Source organism: Phalacrocorax aristotelis, chromosome 2 (assembly GCF_949628215.1).
Source record: "Phalacrocorax aristotelis chromosome 2, bGulAri2.1, whole genome shotgun sequence".
NCBI lineage: Eukaryota > Metazoa > Chordata > Aves > Suliformes > Phalacrocoracidae > Phalacrocorax > Phalacrocorax aristotelis.
In genome coordinates, this window is record NC_134277.1 from 34158779 (window position 1) to 34175609 (window position 16831).

At 39.4% G+C, this 16831-nt stretch overlaps 1 protein-coding gene across 1 annotated transcript in view; it reads left to right on the forward strand.

Annotated features, from left to right (window-relative positions):
- The window catches only part of HDAC9 (histone deacetylase 9), a 486360-nt gene that overhangs the window by 462554 nt on the left and 6975 nt on the right, over positions 1–16831 (forward strand). The window contains exons 25-26 of the mRNA XM_075082978.1: positions 2622–2706; positions 7847–7994. Coding sequence (XP_074939079.1) covers positions 2622–2706; positions 7847–7994 — 233 coding nt within the window. The remainder of the gene's footprint in view (positions 1–2621; positions 2707–7846; positions 7995–16831) is intronic.

Below are 16831 nucleotides of genomic sequence, written 5' to 3' on the forward strand. Positions count from 1 at the left end.
AACAGCCCTGGAGCAGAAGCTGAGCTTGGGACACAACATGAAAGTTTTGTGGGAAAAATTGTTAAGGAAATGATCAAACATGACTAACATATTCACATCACCTGCAGAGCTGTTAGTAGAGATAAGAGATGGATTAGATTGGGATAGTTGTTGGATGCCTGACACTTTTTCTTCTTTTCTTTAATAATTCATCATCTTATCCTGATTTCTAAAAACACATCAGCCATTTCTAAATATTCATCTGATATGTCTAATATTCAAATGTAGCCTACTCATTTAAAAAAATATTTCTTTACTGATAAATAAAGAGGTGTCAATGATATATTAAGAAAAATCAAGGCAATTTTTTGGCTGCTACAAAAATCCAGGTCTGAAGAGGCAATGAACTATTCACCTTTTAATAGGAAATCTCCTCTTCCTACCTCTGCATCAGTTGTTCCCAGCTTAATAATTAGTACAAGAGGTCTGCAGAAAGAATCTCAAGGTACTGAAAGGGCAAAGCAAGACACAGCTCTCAGATCTTGCAGTCTGGCAATTCCAAACCTTATACTATTATTCCTACTGTTATAGCCTGGAGCTATTCTGTCCTACTTCAGGGGAGTGAATTGGTTGTCAAAGCCTTCGGAATTAGGAAATCATCAAAACAGAACCTTTAGCTACTGTTTGTTTCCCTTTCTGTGTTCCTGCACCCAGTATGACCAAACAGAACTTCAGCATTTTGTCCTTTTCCTGGCCAAATGGCTTTAAAGAGAAAATAACAAGTGATAAAAACAAGTGCAATTTATCTATATAACCCAAGGTATGGAATATTAAGATTATTATACAGATTATTGTTCTAAAATCTGTGAAGCTGGATTTCTTGGTGGGCATTTTCATACGTACACAGTTTTCCTCCAGGTACCTGTAAGAGTTACCAGATAGAGTAACCTATGAAGGTCGTGAAGTAAATGTGGTTCAGGAATTGCAAATATATATGTAAATATGATTTTTATTGTAATTGCTCTCTTTGTTCTAATCAATGATATATTAGATAGCAACAATCTTCCTTTGGAGTTTGGCCTTCTTGGTAACCAAGCAAAGTTGGGACCCACTCAGATCCTACCAGCAATTCTATGCACACTTGCTCACTGGCCAGAATGGAGTGATTTATGCTATTTGAAAAAAAAAAAAACACCATAGTGCTATTGTTTGTAGCCACAAGGAAATCTTCCAGCTGCAATCCCATATGGGATTCTAAGGAAATGATGACATGAACAGCCCTATTCATTTTAGTTACTGGGACTCCAAAAGACTGGTGATATTTGCAATGTCTTTATCACTGACAGGCAGTCACTTCTGATCATAATGGTAAGATCCCAGAAAATCTGGGATTTGTAGCTAAGCTTGCTTAAAATAGCACCTCTAAGGGAGTATCTACACTACAGTTGCTCTCCTCTTTGTGTACTTGGATCAAAGCTGATTTTATCTAGTTGTTGGATAGCAATGCAGTGGTAGCAACCCGGAGGACAGTATATGATGGCTACTGAACTATTAACTTCACAGAGGAAGCTCCTTGGGTGGGCTTCACTTGACCTAGTTTAAAGTAGACCCAGGCATGCCTAAGAAAGGAGTTTTGTCTGCAGTACAGATGTCTCCTGTCAACGATGGTTGAACTTCCTTAGCTTTAGCGAAGAGAGATTGGTATCGATATCGCTCTTCCTTGTCTACCTTGACATGGTTGCTACTCCTGGCTTGGCAGGAAGCAGCCTTAGCAGCCTGTGCAGGGAAGTGGAAAAACTGACTGGGCTCTAAGCGTAGTTGAAGGAGAATATAGTTATTACAGTACAAGAAGAGGCAGTTAGCCCAAACAACCTTTTACCCTTTTTCTAGGAGAAAATATATGGAAGGTGGACTAAAAAGCACATGTGGATGAATTTTAAAATAGAGTTTGCTTGCTATATCTGTCTATTGCAGGGCAAAAATAACTGCGCAGTAACTGAACACTCCCTTATGCTAATTTATTATGATGCAGCCCTACTCAAAGAATTAAAACTGGCTAATTAAAATTCATCTGACTCTATAAAGTCTTACTTAGAGAACTCTTACTGCTGATCTGCGTAACCATTTTTTATCTACCACTTTATTTGAAATTAATGCAAAACTAGTAAAAGCAGCTGTGTTTTATGGTTTTCCCCTATAAATCTTAAAATGTGTAAGATGGTTAGATGTAATAACACCAGAAAAATAAGGATAATAGACTGCACACTTCAGTTCCAGTGTGGCTTCAGCAAAGTTTTGTTTGGAGTGCCCAGCTGCATATACAGACGCAGTGGAATTTGGTTTGTGAGAAACCTACAAAAATTACACAAATAACTAGCATTTTTTTAATGAATAATACACAGACATGCACCTGCTTCAGAGACTCCATAGATTAGTCTTGCAGCCAATAGAAAAGCCCCTTGGAATTCAATTACATGGCTGGAAAACAGAAAACAAAATCATGGCTATACTTTTAGAACTGATACCAGCAAAATGTTAACCAGTTCTTGGGCTGAGCTTTTCCTGAGGATTAAATTGTTTCAGTTTGTTTTACTTCCCTGTGGCTTATTGAAAATTTATATTATTCTATTCTATTCTTGCAGCTGGAGCCTCTCCCGGAAGATATTGTGCACCAAATCCCCAATATGAATGCAATAGCTTCTTTAAAAAAGACCACTGAAATTCAAAGTATGTTTCTCAGTTTGGGTTGGTGGGTTTGGGTATTTTTCATTATTAATTAATGTCATGGACATTAAACTATTGTTTCAGAAAAAGAGCAGGCAAATGTTTTATGTATAAACCAACATGCTGTGTCTAGTATATATACATATATACATATACACGCTTTTATTTTTGTTTCTTTGAAATCTCTTCATTTCTGCTATGTATTTGGCCCTGCAAAAAACAACCCATTGAAGTTACTTAGAGCTTTCTTATTCCTGAATATTCCCAAACCTTTCCGTTCCAGAGCAGCTTGGATGAAGTAGATGTTTGTCAGTGAGAGACAGGAACAGACAGGTAAATTAGAGCTCTAACAAATTGTTTTTTCAGACCCTGCTTGTGCAGCCCTTTACAAGTTAGTTACTTTGAAATGTATAGGAGCTTGAGACAGAGTTAAAAAGCTCGAAATGGGCACTGATCCATGGAACAATGCTAACAAATACATGATTTTATTCTGTTTCTGGTGCAGAGGGTACTTGATTGCTTCACTTGTGTGCTCTGATCCCAGCCCTTTACTACCCTGATGCTTTAGGGCATTTGCTCCGGTCTCACTGAAAAATTTTCTCTTTGCCATCAGTTGCCTTAATCCAACTGAGCAGACTTCCCTTAAATTCTCTAATCTTCTGCTCTCTGCCATTTTACTGAGGCAGTGGGAGCTTCCTGACTTCTACTGCTTGCTGGCTCCTTAACAATAACAAATGGATAACAAATGTTTTGCTTCATGTTAGATGAATCACAAATAATTGGGATTCATCTGTATAAAATAAATGCAGTTTTTAAAAGGGACACCAGGCGTTATCCATTGATCATGCAGTAATTATCAATTTGGTTTTAGTTGTAAAGTGATAATTAAAATTCATCCTTCATATACAGTAGTCACCCAAATATGCAAATGCTCTAAGTAAATCAGCTGTGTGTGATAAATTCCAGTAAGTAATTTCTGCTGGGTGTTAGGTCCTAGAGTAGCTCATGAGTTAGTATCTTCCTTAAAATTCTCTGTTAATGATCTGGGAGGAATCAGCAAGTTAAAGGAATTCATGTACTATGCAAGATAGAGATTTGCAAATAATAATAGGGACGGAAAGCTGCACACAGGCCACAGACATTAAGAAAGAATATGCAATTCTGTTTGAAATAAGCCGTGTATTTAATGAAAATGGATCCAAAACAAAAAAAGGGTGAATTGAGAGAAAAAAAAAACAAAACTAATACTGGCTCCAGAAAGGCGTAGTGGCTTACTAGAAATACACACAAATGGTGGTAGTTCAGAATGAAGGAATGGATTTAGGAACAAATATATAGTATGTGTCTAAAAACATAGTTCAGACCTCTGCAGGGTGGCTTAACTTTGCTTGCTCAGAACAAGCTTGGTTTGACCTGAGCTGGTACAGTCAGAACAGTCCAGTGGCTGTTCTTCTGAAACCTAAGACGGGCTGCTCAGGGTTTGAAGTTATTTATACACAATATTCTGTCTTTTCTTGCAGCTATTACCTAAAACATTGTGCATATAGAATTTTGTCTGGAGAGAGACCAAGTATTAGAGAGGAATATGCTTGGATGATGGAAAGGAGCACTGACGAAGTTTAGTGCAACTTTATGGAAGATGCATATTTAGATGGAATTAAGAGAACCAAGTACATATTGAATATTATAGGGATAAGTTATGTAGTGTGAAAAGCATTAGACTGTGGGGTAGCACCTCAAGGGATACTGAGAAAGCCTGATTTGTTTCGATGATTGCTCATATGTGTATTGAGCCTGTATCTCTGTGATCCAACTTTGATAATGAATATTAGCAATCTTTTAGACAAAAAAGCCCCTCCTCTGTGTTTGTTGCAAAAAATTGAAGATACAATACTTAGTTAGACAATGAGAGGAAACAACTTTTTTCTAACTAGAATGGAATTTGTATATATGTTTTGTTTGTGACAGTGATCCAAAGCTCCTTTGGAAATATAATACATTTGGAAGTAGTAGTTCCCACACTCATGCAATATGCTATTTCTAAACAATCCTGTTCACTAGCACAAATACCACCTCCAAACTGTTTTTTTCAAGTAAGGCATAGTTTGGTGTGTCCAAATCTATCTGTGAAAGGCAATTACATATGCCTGTAACAGTGACAGAAACATTTGCTTTTATTATTTCCTGGTAATAATCAGTGCTCCCACAAATCTTTGAGGGAGACTTAAGAACATTTTCATGCTGAAAGCCAAAGCATACCTAGAAGACTGATTTGGTTTCAATGTTTGTTCTTGCAAACCGTGATTGCTCTTCAAGTTTTGTATGAATGAAACCAGCAGTATGCTTCATTCTTTCCCCTGAGCTCCACCAAGTTCTTCTCAATGAATGTAACAGGACTGGTAGAATTTCACATTCCAGTATAGCACAGTAGAAATTACATTTTCAGAGATGTGAGCAGTTTGAGGCAGATGCTTTTTAAACTCATTTAATTGACAATCCACAGCATACCTAGGGTTTCTAACAAAGCTCCTTTGCAGCTGCATGCTGTGATTGCCTCTCTGTTCTGCAAGACTTTGCCTGCAAATCCTCTGGTTGAGCACACATGCAAGCCCCGTATGTTTTGTGCACAACATATAAAAGTTGTTCTGTATAAAAAGAAACTTGCAAAGCTGTTCTGTTTACCACAGGTGTTTCTAAGGTACAGCTTTCTGATTTTAAATAAAAATCTACCCTTGATTTTTCACAAGTATCAGAAAGCCCTCTTTACGTGAGGTACCTGCTGCTACCTGGATACTATTCCTAATTGTGACTGCTTTAAAATTTCCTCCCACAAACCACAAACACCCTGCCATGCACTCCGCTTCTCCAGGAACTGCCACTGCAGCATAGGTGCTGCCACCTGCTTCCTGGCCTGACTCTGCTCTCCCTCTTTATCGCTGAAACCCCTCTCATAACACAATTCTCAATGCAGGGAAACAGGGAAAATCACAGATCGCTTGGGAGTGAAGGGCAGCTAAATGGGCACAGAGAGCCCACTAATATGCTTGAATTGGCCCTGAGTTTTAGTGTTACAAGAAAGTCAGGATTCAGGGGGCAGCTGGTGTGTGAGCCTGTGTGTGAATGAACGAAGGCGATGTAGCAATCCTCACTGATGCTGTTTTATTGTTGCTGCAGGAGAGCAACACAGTGGTAGCTGGTTACTAATATTTTATTTTATGAATAAGAGCCCTTGAAAACTCCAGCAGTGAACATGGGTTCATTTCTTTTATAGGCAAGAGGGGGTATTATTCCCATGCCAACAGATTTGATTTTCTTGCACATCTGTTTCTGCAACAGAAACCCCACCCACTCTGCGAACATTTAGCTCATAAATTATAGGGTTTGAATTGGGTGTATATTGCAAAGACTGACTTTTGCACATATGATCTGTGAGAACATTGTGGAATGCTCATATAACTTTTTTGTTTGTTTTTAGTGTATTTTTAATGAATAGAGAATATGGTCTCTGAGCACAGTAATAATAGAGATTATTTTTGTCTTGTTTTTATAAAATTTGCCAGGCTCCAATCATTGAGCCTACTGTTATGTACATAACTTTTTAGCTGTGTCTTTCATGCTTTTGGAGCAAAGCCAACCTCCTAACACTTAATCTCAACTTTGTAGGATACTTAATACACTTTACATTTTATCCCCAGAAGGTCCCCGTTATTTAAAGATTCTGCTAACTACTCAAACGTGCACACTATTAGAGTTCAAAGAAACACGCTGGCCATGCTCGCTGGTTGTTCTTGCACATTGACTTGGGCTTTCATCTTGCAACAATGTTTTTGAATAAAGACATTTTCAAGCTTTATTGACAGCTGCTCTCTCACTGGAGGGAAAAGTTCATCTTTCGAAAAGCCTGAAACTGTGTTGAGAGCTGTGTTACCAAAGAGGGAGTTTTCGGCAGCCTTTGTGCAGCACAGGCAGCACCACCACTGGCCTGGCCTCCCAGCTGTCAAAGCCTCCAGCTACCCTCTGGATAAGCACCTCGACTCAGCCCACTGCCCAGCTGCCAAAATCCTCCTTTTAGCCCTCGGAAAAGTCCCCTACTTGATCCCCTCTCTTTCACAGCTGTTGAAACCCGCCGTCTAATTCCCAGATAAGTACCCTGACCCAACCTCTGCAGCAGCTGCTGGAAGCTTCTTGCTAAACACTGAATAAGCTCTGGTCCAGAACTCCCAGCCTTCCCAAAGCTCCTAATTTCCAGGTGTCATCCACCTGGCAATTACTGAATGCTCCATGGATTACTGGACTTCAGGAAATACATATGTAAATTCTTACTTGTTCACCTGGTTACAACTAATCAACCTCTGTTTCTTAATAGCACGACAGTAGCAGACCATTTTGTGTGTTGACAATGAGTCACCTGCCATTACTGTTTGTGTTGCTCGAGAAGCTCCTTACTGTCTCTTCTGTTGCAGGCAGAAAGCTGAGAATGCTCATGCTTTTAATCCACTGCTGTGTTTTTACACGGCAAACCAGAACACTCTATTCCTTATGATATCTGGCAGCTTTCCAGCAACAGCCAGTTCATATATGAAAGTTTTAAATAAATTATTGTTCTAGTATACGCCCTGAGGTTGGAGGAGAAAGAACATCCAGGACTAACAAACCTGATTGTTCTGGCAACATCACTTCAGTCCGAGCTGGCATTTCTCACTTTTTTCCTTTACAAGACAGTGCTGTGCGAGCACTTTGTTCAACAATGTTCATTTTTCTAGTCCTATGTGCTGTATACGCATAAACCGTCTGCCATATCAGAGCTTCTAGGTATTAACCCTGCCCTGAACTCCCTTCACCTTGCGCAGATAAAGCCAATAGCTTGTCTGACAGTATGAGTTCATTAGCTTGTGTGTTACTCCTCCAGTTTATTACCTTCTGGGGAAGGGTGTGACACAGCCCTTGGAATGAAAGCACTTTCCAACTTGGCATTCTTAGGTTCAGAAATATACCTCTTCACTGCAGTCTGAAATTTCAACTGTACTGCTTACACCGCAGTGATTTTAAATTATAATCACCCAGTGTTGAACTAAGTGATTACTGTGCTTGTACCACCGTGCTAGCTAAAATTCCCATAAATTATTATGTGTGTTTTCCTTAGGCAAGTACTGGAAGTCAGTGGAGCCATACTCTGTGCCAGTGGATTGTGCTCTGGCTGAGTCTCAGAAACAAGAGAGGGAGGAGACAGAAACAGTATCTGCTATGGCCTCTCTTTCAGTGGATGTTGAGCTCCCTCAGGAAGGCAGCAGGTAAGCAAATGCAATTACTGCAGAGAACAAGGCTTTTGCTCCAGTCAAGTGAGGTGAAGACTGCTAGACGAAGTGTTGCTTCAAAATTATCTGCTAATTGAGGTACCTGGAATTTTTCATCCCTGGATTTGAATTCTCTCACGTGGTAACAAGAAGCAGAAGTATTCTCTCCTAGAAGGTATTTTTGGGGCATGCGTAATTACTAAGGTTCCTGATTAGTACAAGAACCTTGTTTTCTCCCTGTGTCTACTGCTCTCTGCTACATAAAAAGTGCAATATCCATGTGAGGAAAATAGACATGATCAAGTGTACTTAACCATATTCTTCACACTGAAAGCTATTCAAACCTGGTTTAGTTTTAATTTTCTAAGAAGGCATGTAGCACACGGTCAGATAAATTTAATAAGGATGGACTTAAATCACTATTAAATTATATTAGACAGGCATTAAAATTTACTTCCCTGGAAGCAATAGAACGGTGCTGGTATAAAACTTAAAGCAATCCTGACCAGGATTAGGGCCAGTATTTTTTGTGTACCAAGATGAAGGCACACCAGCAAAGAATGAAAACGCTTTTTTTCCAGCTTGTCAGCTGCTTTTTATGTTAATGAAGATTGCTTTCAATTTCACAAATTGAGAAAATTATACGGTAACTGCTGTTGTGTTTTTTTGCCAATTAGAAATGAAAAAACCTGATAGCCGCTGAATACCGTGTCATCTACAGAACAGTATTTCTTCAAAGAGTTGTTAGGAATCAGAAAAGCCACTGCAGAAGTTCTTGGAGTTTCCTATTTACTCATTTTAAGGACAAACTTTCCTGGCCTTCGCCAGTAGAGGAAGACCCAAAACGCAGTGGAACCATTCGGTTTCCATCACACAGAGGAAATGGGAAGGAGGAGGAAAGGAGAAAAAAGCCTTATATGGAGACTCATCAGCTCCCTGCAGGCTGCGGAGCCGAGCTGTGAAACAACAGGAGAGAAAGAAGGGAGCTGTGGGTAGGCAGAGTGGTGGTGGGAGTGGAGCCAGAAGGATCCATGGCTCCTACATCATGACAGCTACTTGTTTGATTCTGTTCTTGCCTCCCGCATTGGCTCTTTTAATCAGAACTGAACCGATAGGCATCCGGGGGAACAGCACAGTGCTAAAAGCTATGGATGCGTTTGGGAGTGAACGTCTCTCACAACAGTGGGAGTGCTCATCTGTCAATGAGTTAACAGACATGGCTCAAAGGGACACACAGGGAGCAGAGCTAGCTAGTAAAGTTCTCAGTATTTACATAATAACCTTTCCGATTGTAATTCTATTTTAATACGCTGTGGCTATTGTTGCGTCAGTATTATTGCAAACAAATCCATTAAAGCTTAGGGAAGAATCCATGACAAACAGGAGACATATTTTACATTTGTGAGAGCGCTAATCAGTGCTCAGCTAAGGAATAATGTAAGGTTTGTCATAGAAATTTGTGATAGTTTCGAGACACTTCTGCTAGCCAAGGACAGAAGGGTGCCTGCCTGTGCGTACGTAACTCTGAAACAAAGAATTTTAGTTAAAGCATTGGAACTAATGCAGTCAAACAAAGTAAAGCTTTAAATTGTCTGGAAAGGGTGTGGTTAATTTTGTGTATTTTTACATTGCTGAGAATAATACAGAATTGTGTTTGTTACGCACCTCCTCTCATTTAAAACTACAGCCATTGAAAGCAACTGCTGATCCTACATGATTTGAACAAAATAACCCTTTGACTAATGCTGCACTTAATTATTGTATTTATTACCTACCTACTGATAACCTGTGACAGTTTCCGCCCATTCTGAAAACAGAATTTCAGGGCAGCTGAGAGAAATGGAAAAAAATAGATGTGCTGAAATGTACACAAGTGGAATTCATGTGGCTGCCAGATTCATTACACTTCATCAGTTCTGGACTCTTATAGGGACGAATCTGTCGTGATGAATTGTTCTGTGGAAAAATGGCTTCATTTGAAATATCTTCTGTGGTGCTGCACAGATTTTTCAGCAGCACAAAGAAAAACTACGCACGCATGCGTTCCTAAGCCTGTTTCCACATTTGTAACCCACAAAGAAGTCACCCAAAGACAGATTGCCATCAGAGAGGGACAGGACAACATAAGTGCTGTCCCACTGGGCCAAAATTGATAGTTAGGTTTTCTGAGGCTTTGGGACATCATTCTCTTCATTTTCTTCCTGCTGAATGTAAGGAGGAATATGGAATCAAAACTGGTCACCCTGAAGGTCTGATTTTGAGGGTCCGCTGAGCTGCACAGATGCCTGAGAGGACCTGGCTGCACTTTAAGCATGAATGAAAGTCCAGCACAGGATCATAAATCCAGTGACTGATTCAACACTGCACACTCTGGTTTCATGCCAGTATAATTTCATTCATTTCATGAAAACATGCGGTTCATTTCATAGGCACGTACCAACACAAACTGCAGTAATGTAGTGATGAGTCCAACCTTGCTTTTTCACACTCGGTTTTTGTTGTAATTAAGGCCCAAGTATGCAGTGCTCCTTCTCCAACCCCTTTCTGTAGTGAACGACTGGGATGCAGGGATGTGAGGAGTCATCTGGGCTCTCGAGCCCTCTTGATAAGGCCACTGTAGATGTCCCCCTTCATCCCCATTGTAGCAGGGGGCCACTTTCTGAAGACCTGTTGCAAGCCTTTGCGTGTTTGATTGTTTGGGAAAGTTGGTTGTGACAGGTAGGGTGGGATCAGAGCAGAAACTGCCATGGATGACAGGGCAGTCTGAAGGGTTCCTTCATTATGCTAGGGTCGGATTTACTTTCTTTTAATTCCCACCATGGTCAGCCAGGCTGATAATTCTGGCCTGCATGAGTAACCCTTTTTCACCGAACTGATGGTAGAGATCCTGTTGACTTCAGCTTTGGATGGTCAGGCCTCCAGATGAAGAGAGCAGCAGTAAGAGTCTCTTTGCAGTAAACTCTTGCCAGTTATGTTGGAGGATATATTGGTATTTGGAGTGAGATAACTCACTTTAAACTCAGATTTTGGGTAAATCAGCTCTTTTCCTGGCCAACTCATATCTGACTCATTTACCACTGAGGAATAAAGGATAAAATGCTCCTGGCTAAGGCCCATCTTAAGTATTTCTCTTTCTTTCTTCTCTATTTCTTTCTTTTCTTCAAGTGACAGTGCTGATTTTTTTTTAATTTTATTTTCTCTGGCAGGCTAAATGAAAAAACTGTGAAAAGCTGCTATGCTTATGGTGTTTTATTTTACCAAAGCACAACTCTGCATTTTAAGATCCAATTGAAACTTGATTATAGACTTCAGAAGAGAACAGATATAGAAAAAAGAGTTTGTGGATAGGAAAGAAAACATGCATGATGCTAACACAGATTTAAATACAGATGCAATTAAAGGAACAGGCATGCCCTATAAAACATTTCTAACTGCTATAACTTTTGTGTATTGATAACTGCTTATTCCCTGTGTGAGATACAGATTTTGCTGGTTAGACTTTTCCTTTGGCCAGACATCCATTTCAGAAATCGTGCTATGAAAATATTCAGTACAGTGCTGTCCCTGATACATTGGAGCTTCTGTATGTTTCTTCTTAAAATGGAAAAATAAAAGGGTGTGGAGGAGTTTTGCACTTACTATTTTTATAGCAAACAGTAAATCTTGAGAATGACATTTATCAGAATTTGACTTTATGACCCTCATTCAGCTGAGCATAGATTTTACTCAAATGGAAGTGAAAACAAAGTGTAATTTTTGGATATTGCTCTTTGTGTTACAGAGCTACCAGTTGCAGTTTCAGTCACATTGTATTATATTACATACATTATGTTATATACTAGAACAAGTGGTTGGATCATGGGGTACAGCTAGCCACCATCTAGCATTACTTGCTGTGTTTGTGTATCAATGCATAAAGCTTCACTTAGCATTTCACTATTTGGATATCCACCTCAGCTGTGCTGAGTAACCTGCACCTACCTGGCTGTAGCCCACAGGATGTGCAATCACAGCCAGGCTCAGGAGCTGAAGAACAGCTTCCCCAGGTCAGGCTGCAGCCTTATCTTGCCCATCTTCCTCTCATCTGCTAGTGGTGGGTGTGTAAGGACAAGAACCAGGAGCAGAGGAGTTTGAGAGCCAGCCTTGCCCTGGTGCGTCAGGAGATCTCAACGCTGTGCGTGATCCATCCTGTGTAAAAGCCTCCAGGATATCTACCCAGGCATAAACTTTACAAAGCTGTTTTTAAACAAGCTTACACCTTTGGCACTCAGGTAGTGAATTCCACAGCCTCATGAGGCATTGAACTTCTTTTTTTTGCCCCCCCCCCCCATTAACTGATAAATTCACTGGGGAACCCCTAGCTCTTGCATTGTGAGAAAAAAAAAAAAAAAAGTAGCTCTTTTCTTACTCATAGTCTCTGCCCCATTTCTGGGTTTAAAGCCTTCAGCTGTCTTAAGACTGTATTCTTCCTGGTATGAAAATAATTTCCTACCTCTGATGATTCTTGCCTGTCTCTGTGCTTTTTGTAGTTTTCTCTGAGATGGAGTAAGAACTGCATGCAGGATTCCAGGTTTTGGACACACTATGGATTTACACAATAGCTTCATGTTGGGGATTTTTTTTCTTGTTTCTGTTGCTTTCTGCTCTTCTACCATTAACTCCAAGCTCTCAGTCATAGGCATCACTGTGTATAAACAGTTAAAACTGTCCTCCTCCCTGTTTTGTGTATTGTGTGTTAGTTTGTGTTTGTTTGCCTTCTTTTCCACTCAGAAATGGTGTTATGGGCTTTAGAACTGACTAGAACCAGTAATTTGGCATCATCAACAAACATTATCACCTAAATCTACTGGTTATCTGCCATGTCTTTTTTAAATGCTCTGGAGAATCCCTCCATGGTGAAAATTCATCAGTCTTATTATACATTCCCTACTTTTGATGGATTGTTAATCTATGAGAGGACATTTTCTCTTAACCTACGTTCCTCAAAGAATTTGGATAAAATTGTTGGAAGACTTTCTTTGCCCAGGGATATCACCTGATCCCTCTTCCTTCAGAAACTTCTAAAAAAAAATTGTACGGCTTGCTTTCTCTGTAAATGTTAAGACTTAACTCTTACCCAAATTACTAACACCTAAATGCCTACTAATTCTATCACTGATTATAGCTGCTTCCAATTTCCCCATACAGGCTTCTGTATCTCCTGTAGTTTCCAAAAGGGGAATTGCATTTCTTATCGTCTCTACCTCTTGTGCGGATGCTGAGTTAAGCAGTACAATATGCTCAATAATTATTTCTTTAGCAGCATCATAATTGCATTCCCCTAGAACTCAGTGGACAAATATCATCTGTTCTTAGCAATTTGGCAATGTTTAATATATCAGTTTGTTCTAGTGCTGATTCAGTTTAAGATAGTTCATCTGCAAATAATAAAATCTCTGTGACACTTCTCTAGTGAACACAGATATAAAGAGTTCGTTTTGCTTTTGCGGTCTACCTTCCTTGATGCTCCTTTTATGCTTTGATCAATTCTTCTGATGTATTTTGAAAGATCTTTTTAATATTAGTTTTTATGCCTTTAACATGTCGCTCTTCAGGCTCTCCTTTGGCCTGCCTCATTGAGGGTTTCCATTTAACTCACCAGAGTTTATATTTATTTAATTTGCCTTATTTGGACATTACTTCATCTTTTGAGAGTATGTGTAGTTACCTTATTCTGCTCTCAAACTGTGATGGTTTTTACTTTTCATTCCTTTTTCTTTGAGCCAAACAAAGTCAATTTTTACTCAGATATACACTTACACAAGATCCCTTATATGATCTCTTTAGACACTCTCAGCATCCTCTCCATGGCGTAGAAATGTACCTCTTTTTTCCCCAGCTCTCCGCTACCAGAGGATCACTTTTCAATTACAATGATCTTCCCTGAGACAGCTGAGTTAAATTAGGAACAGATTATGGCATAAAACAGCCATACCATGCCAGAAAATCTATCTTTTGTTCAGCAGTTTCTGTGACTTGGAAACATACCTTGAATTTTTATTTTTATGCATGTGATGATGTAGCTGTGAGGAATCTCTGTAATTCTAGTTTTAAAAATAAGGTAAGAAAGAGAAACATTTACGTTTTTGGATGATGTACACGGTTTATCTGTATTCTTAAATATGAACTTTTTTTAAAGTGTAGATATAACTATTTTAAATAATAGTCTCATAAATAATATGGTTGTCATTTATTCTCAACCGCCACAGAACAATACTTAAGATGTCACATGTTTTGCCAGATTTTATCCATATGGTAGGATTTTTGCCTCATCTATTTCTTTTGATTTAAGGTTTAAACAGAATGATTTTGTTTAGCATTAACTGCAAAGAGACTACTTCATTCTGCCATAGTGTGAACTGTGTATATAGAGAGCTATAGGTGAGCACTCTTTCCAGCACACCAAAATAAACAGAGCAAATGCAACAGGACTCCGCTCCTAGGAATTTGCAGTTTAAATGAGCTACAGTGAAGCCTTAATGAAAAATCACAGTTGTGGCTCTACAATTATTATGGTCCCAACTGGTGCCTTTCTGCATCTGCTGACCACACGGAATCAGTCCGGATCAGACCCGAGCTCACAGCTGCATCTCTGAGGAACAAGTCAGTGTGTACAATACAGGATGGTGTTTTTTGCCTGTTTTATGTTTTTATGCCAACTTCTTGTCAGCTACAGGAATGCTGACTGAACTGATGTAACTAACAGTGACATAACTGAAGTAACATAAATTTGGCCTGTCAGACTCTGCCCCATCGATTTTTTTTTTTTTTTGAGAACTTTTGATTTCGGCAGAATGGGTATATATTGATTCACCACTCAGTGTAATGGGACTACAGTGTTTTTCTCTCTGTACTAAGGGCCCTAAAAGTTTACTGGCTCTCACACAAAACTCTGGCCTAAGCTGTTATCCCATAAAAATGTATGTTTTTAATGATAAGCCATTAGATAAATCCAGTGACTTCTCTGACACTAATAAAATGAAGTTAAAGCATACACATAAATCTTTAAAAGGAGACTGGAGAAGGCTATGAGAGTACCCACACTGAGAGACAACAGCTAGATTTGCCGGGGCACCCTAACCTCCTCTCCTTTCCAAAAAATCTGGCACTTGCATATAAAAATTTCTATTAGTGTTTAGGCCCTGGCTGATGCAGAATATTGGCATATTGTTGAAGTGTATTGGAATATATTAGACCATAGCACTCAAGGTTGGTCCTGGCACTCAGAAGCACCCTCATCAGTGAAAAATTGCCCAGGACTAAAACCCGGAATAAGATCATCTCTCAATTGTGCTATGGTCATGAGAATGTCAGTCCCAGAAGCCAAATACACGTGAACAGAGTGTTGCATGTACTGCTTCCCTAGATCCTTATAAATAATCCAAACCCCCACTTTTGCTTCCAGAGGTTTTCCAGAGCCCCACTCCTTCCTGCTCTGCCAATCTCCAATTGAAATCTATTGACAACTATTTCTTCTTATTTCCTTACTCGCAGCAGAACCTAAAAATTTAACTCTTATCTGCTTCCAACTTATCGTCTTTCCAGACAGCCCCATAAGGTTCTGGATGTTTAACAAGGGCTTGTTACACTTTTGCATTATGCCAGAAGACATGCAGGTCTTCTAAAAGTGGCTGTAGAAGGTGGAAGCACGTGGTCAGCATGACAGCAACGTATAGCATCACTATGAGTTCTCCACGAGGTGCATTATTCTTTATCACACCTGAGGACCGCAGCAGCAGGCTGGGCTCTGTCCCGCTCTGGCTGCCACCGTGCGGTCTCTGCTGCGAGCCAAAACAATGCAAAAAGAGGGCATGCAAGAGGGCCTCACCTCACCTCTCAGGAATGAGGGAGCTACAGTGGTTACTGTACATAGGAAACATTCTCCACCCTGTGGTGAGGAATAAAAGTTTTGAGATTTATAGATTAATAATCTTTTAGGGTCAATAACTGTTTGGAAAGTGATTAGTCTGAAAAACATCTTCTTTTTCATATATCATTCTTCTGACATATTTTTCAACATACTAGCTGTGATCATTCCAGAACATAAAGGAATAACCTGTATAAAATCATTTAAAGACACACTGCTGAAATTTTCATTGGGAAAGACTTTAATAAACTCCAGATTAATTTAAAATTCTCATTTAAAAACCTATGCAAGCTCCCATTAATTACTTTTTTTTTTCCATGGGATCTCATGAGTTTGTGCTTTTTAAGGGATGTTTTACTGAAGCCAGTACTTATACTGGCTTACAAGATTTAACTGGTAAATGTCTCTTTTATTTATTAATTTGCATTTACTTTTTGCTCTCCCCTCATTTCAAAATTGCTTGAAGTGACTACTTTTAAGGAGGTCTTAAGCTTATTTGTCATATGGTATTCTGCCATAGTGAGGTGAAAAAAGGTTTATGTCCAAACTCTTATGCCCTTCAATAGTGAGGTCTCACCGTGATCTCAGAAGCTTCCCATTTTATAATTGCTAGCATAATCCTCAGGTGTGGTAGCTTGTCAGCTACAAGGAATTATGACACTTTATGCCAGGTCAGCATAGGTCCCCACTGTTCGCTTAGCGGAAGTTTTAAAGAGCTCATCTTGCCAAAGCTGAATATTTCCCAGAGGCTTTCAAATAAAAGATATATGTATCATCTGATTCGATATTATTAATAGATACCTTCTCTATGACAGTGATCTGTTGACTGAGTTCAGAATTTGGTCTCAGAGGTTTCAGGCAGGCAGGCAGGCAATGCATCTGTGAAAGCACAGACTCAAAAATCAGAGGACTGGAGAAGAACCCCAGA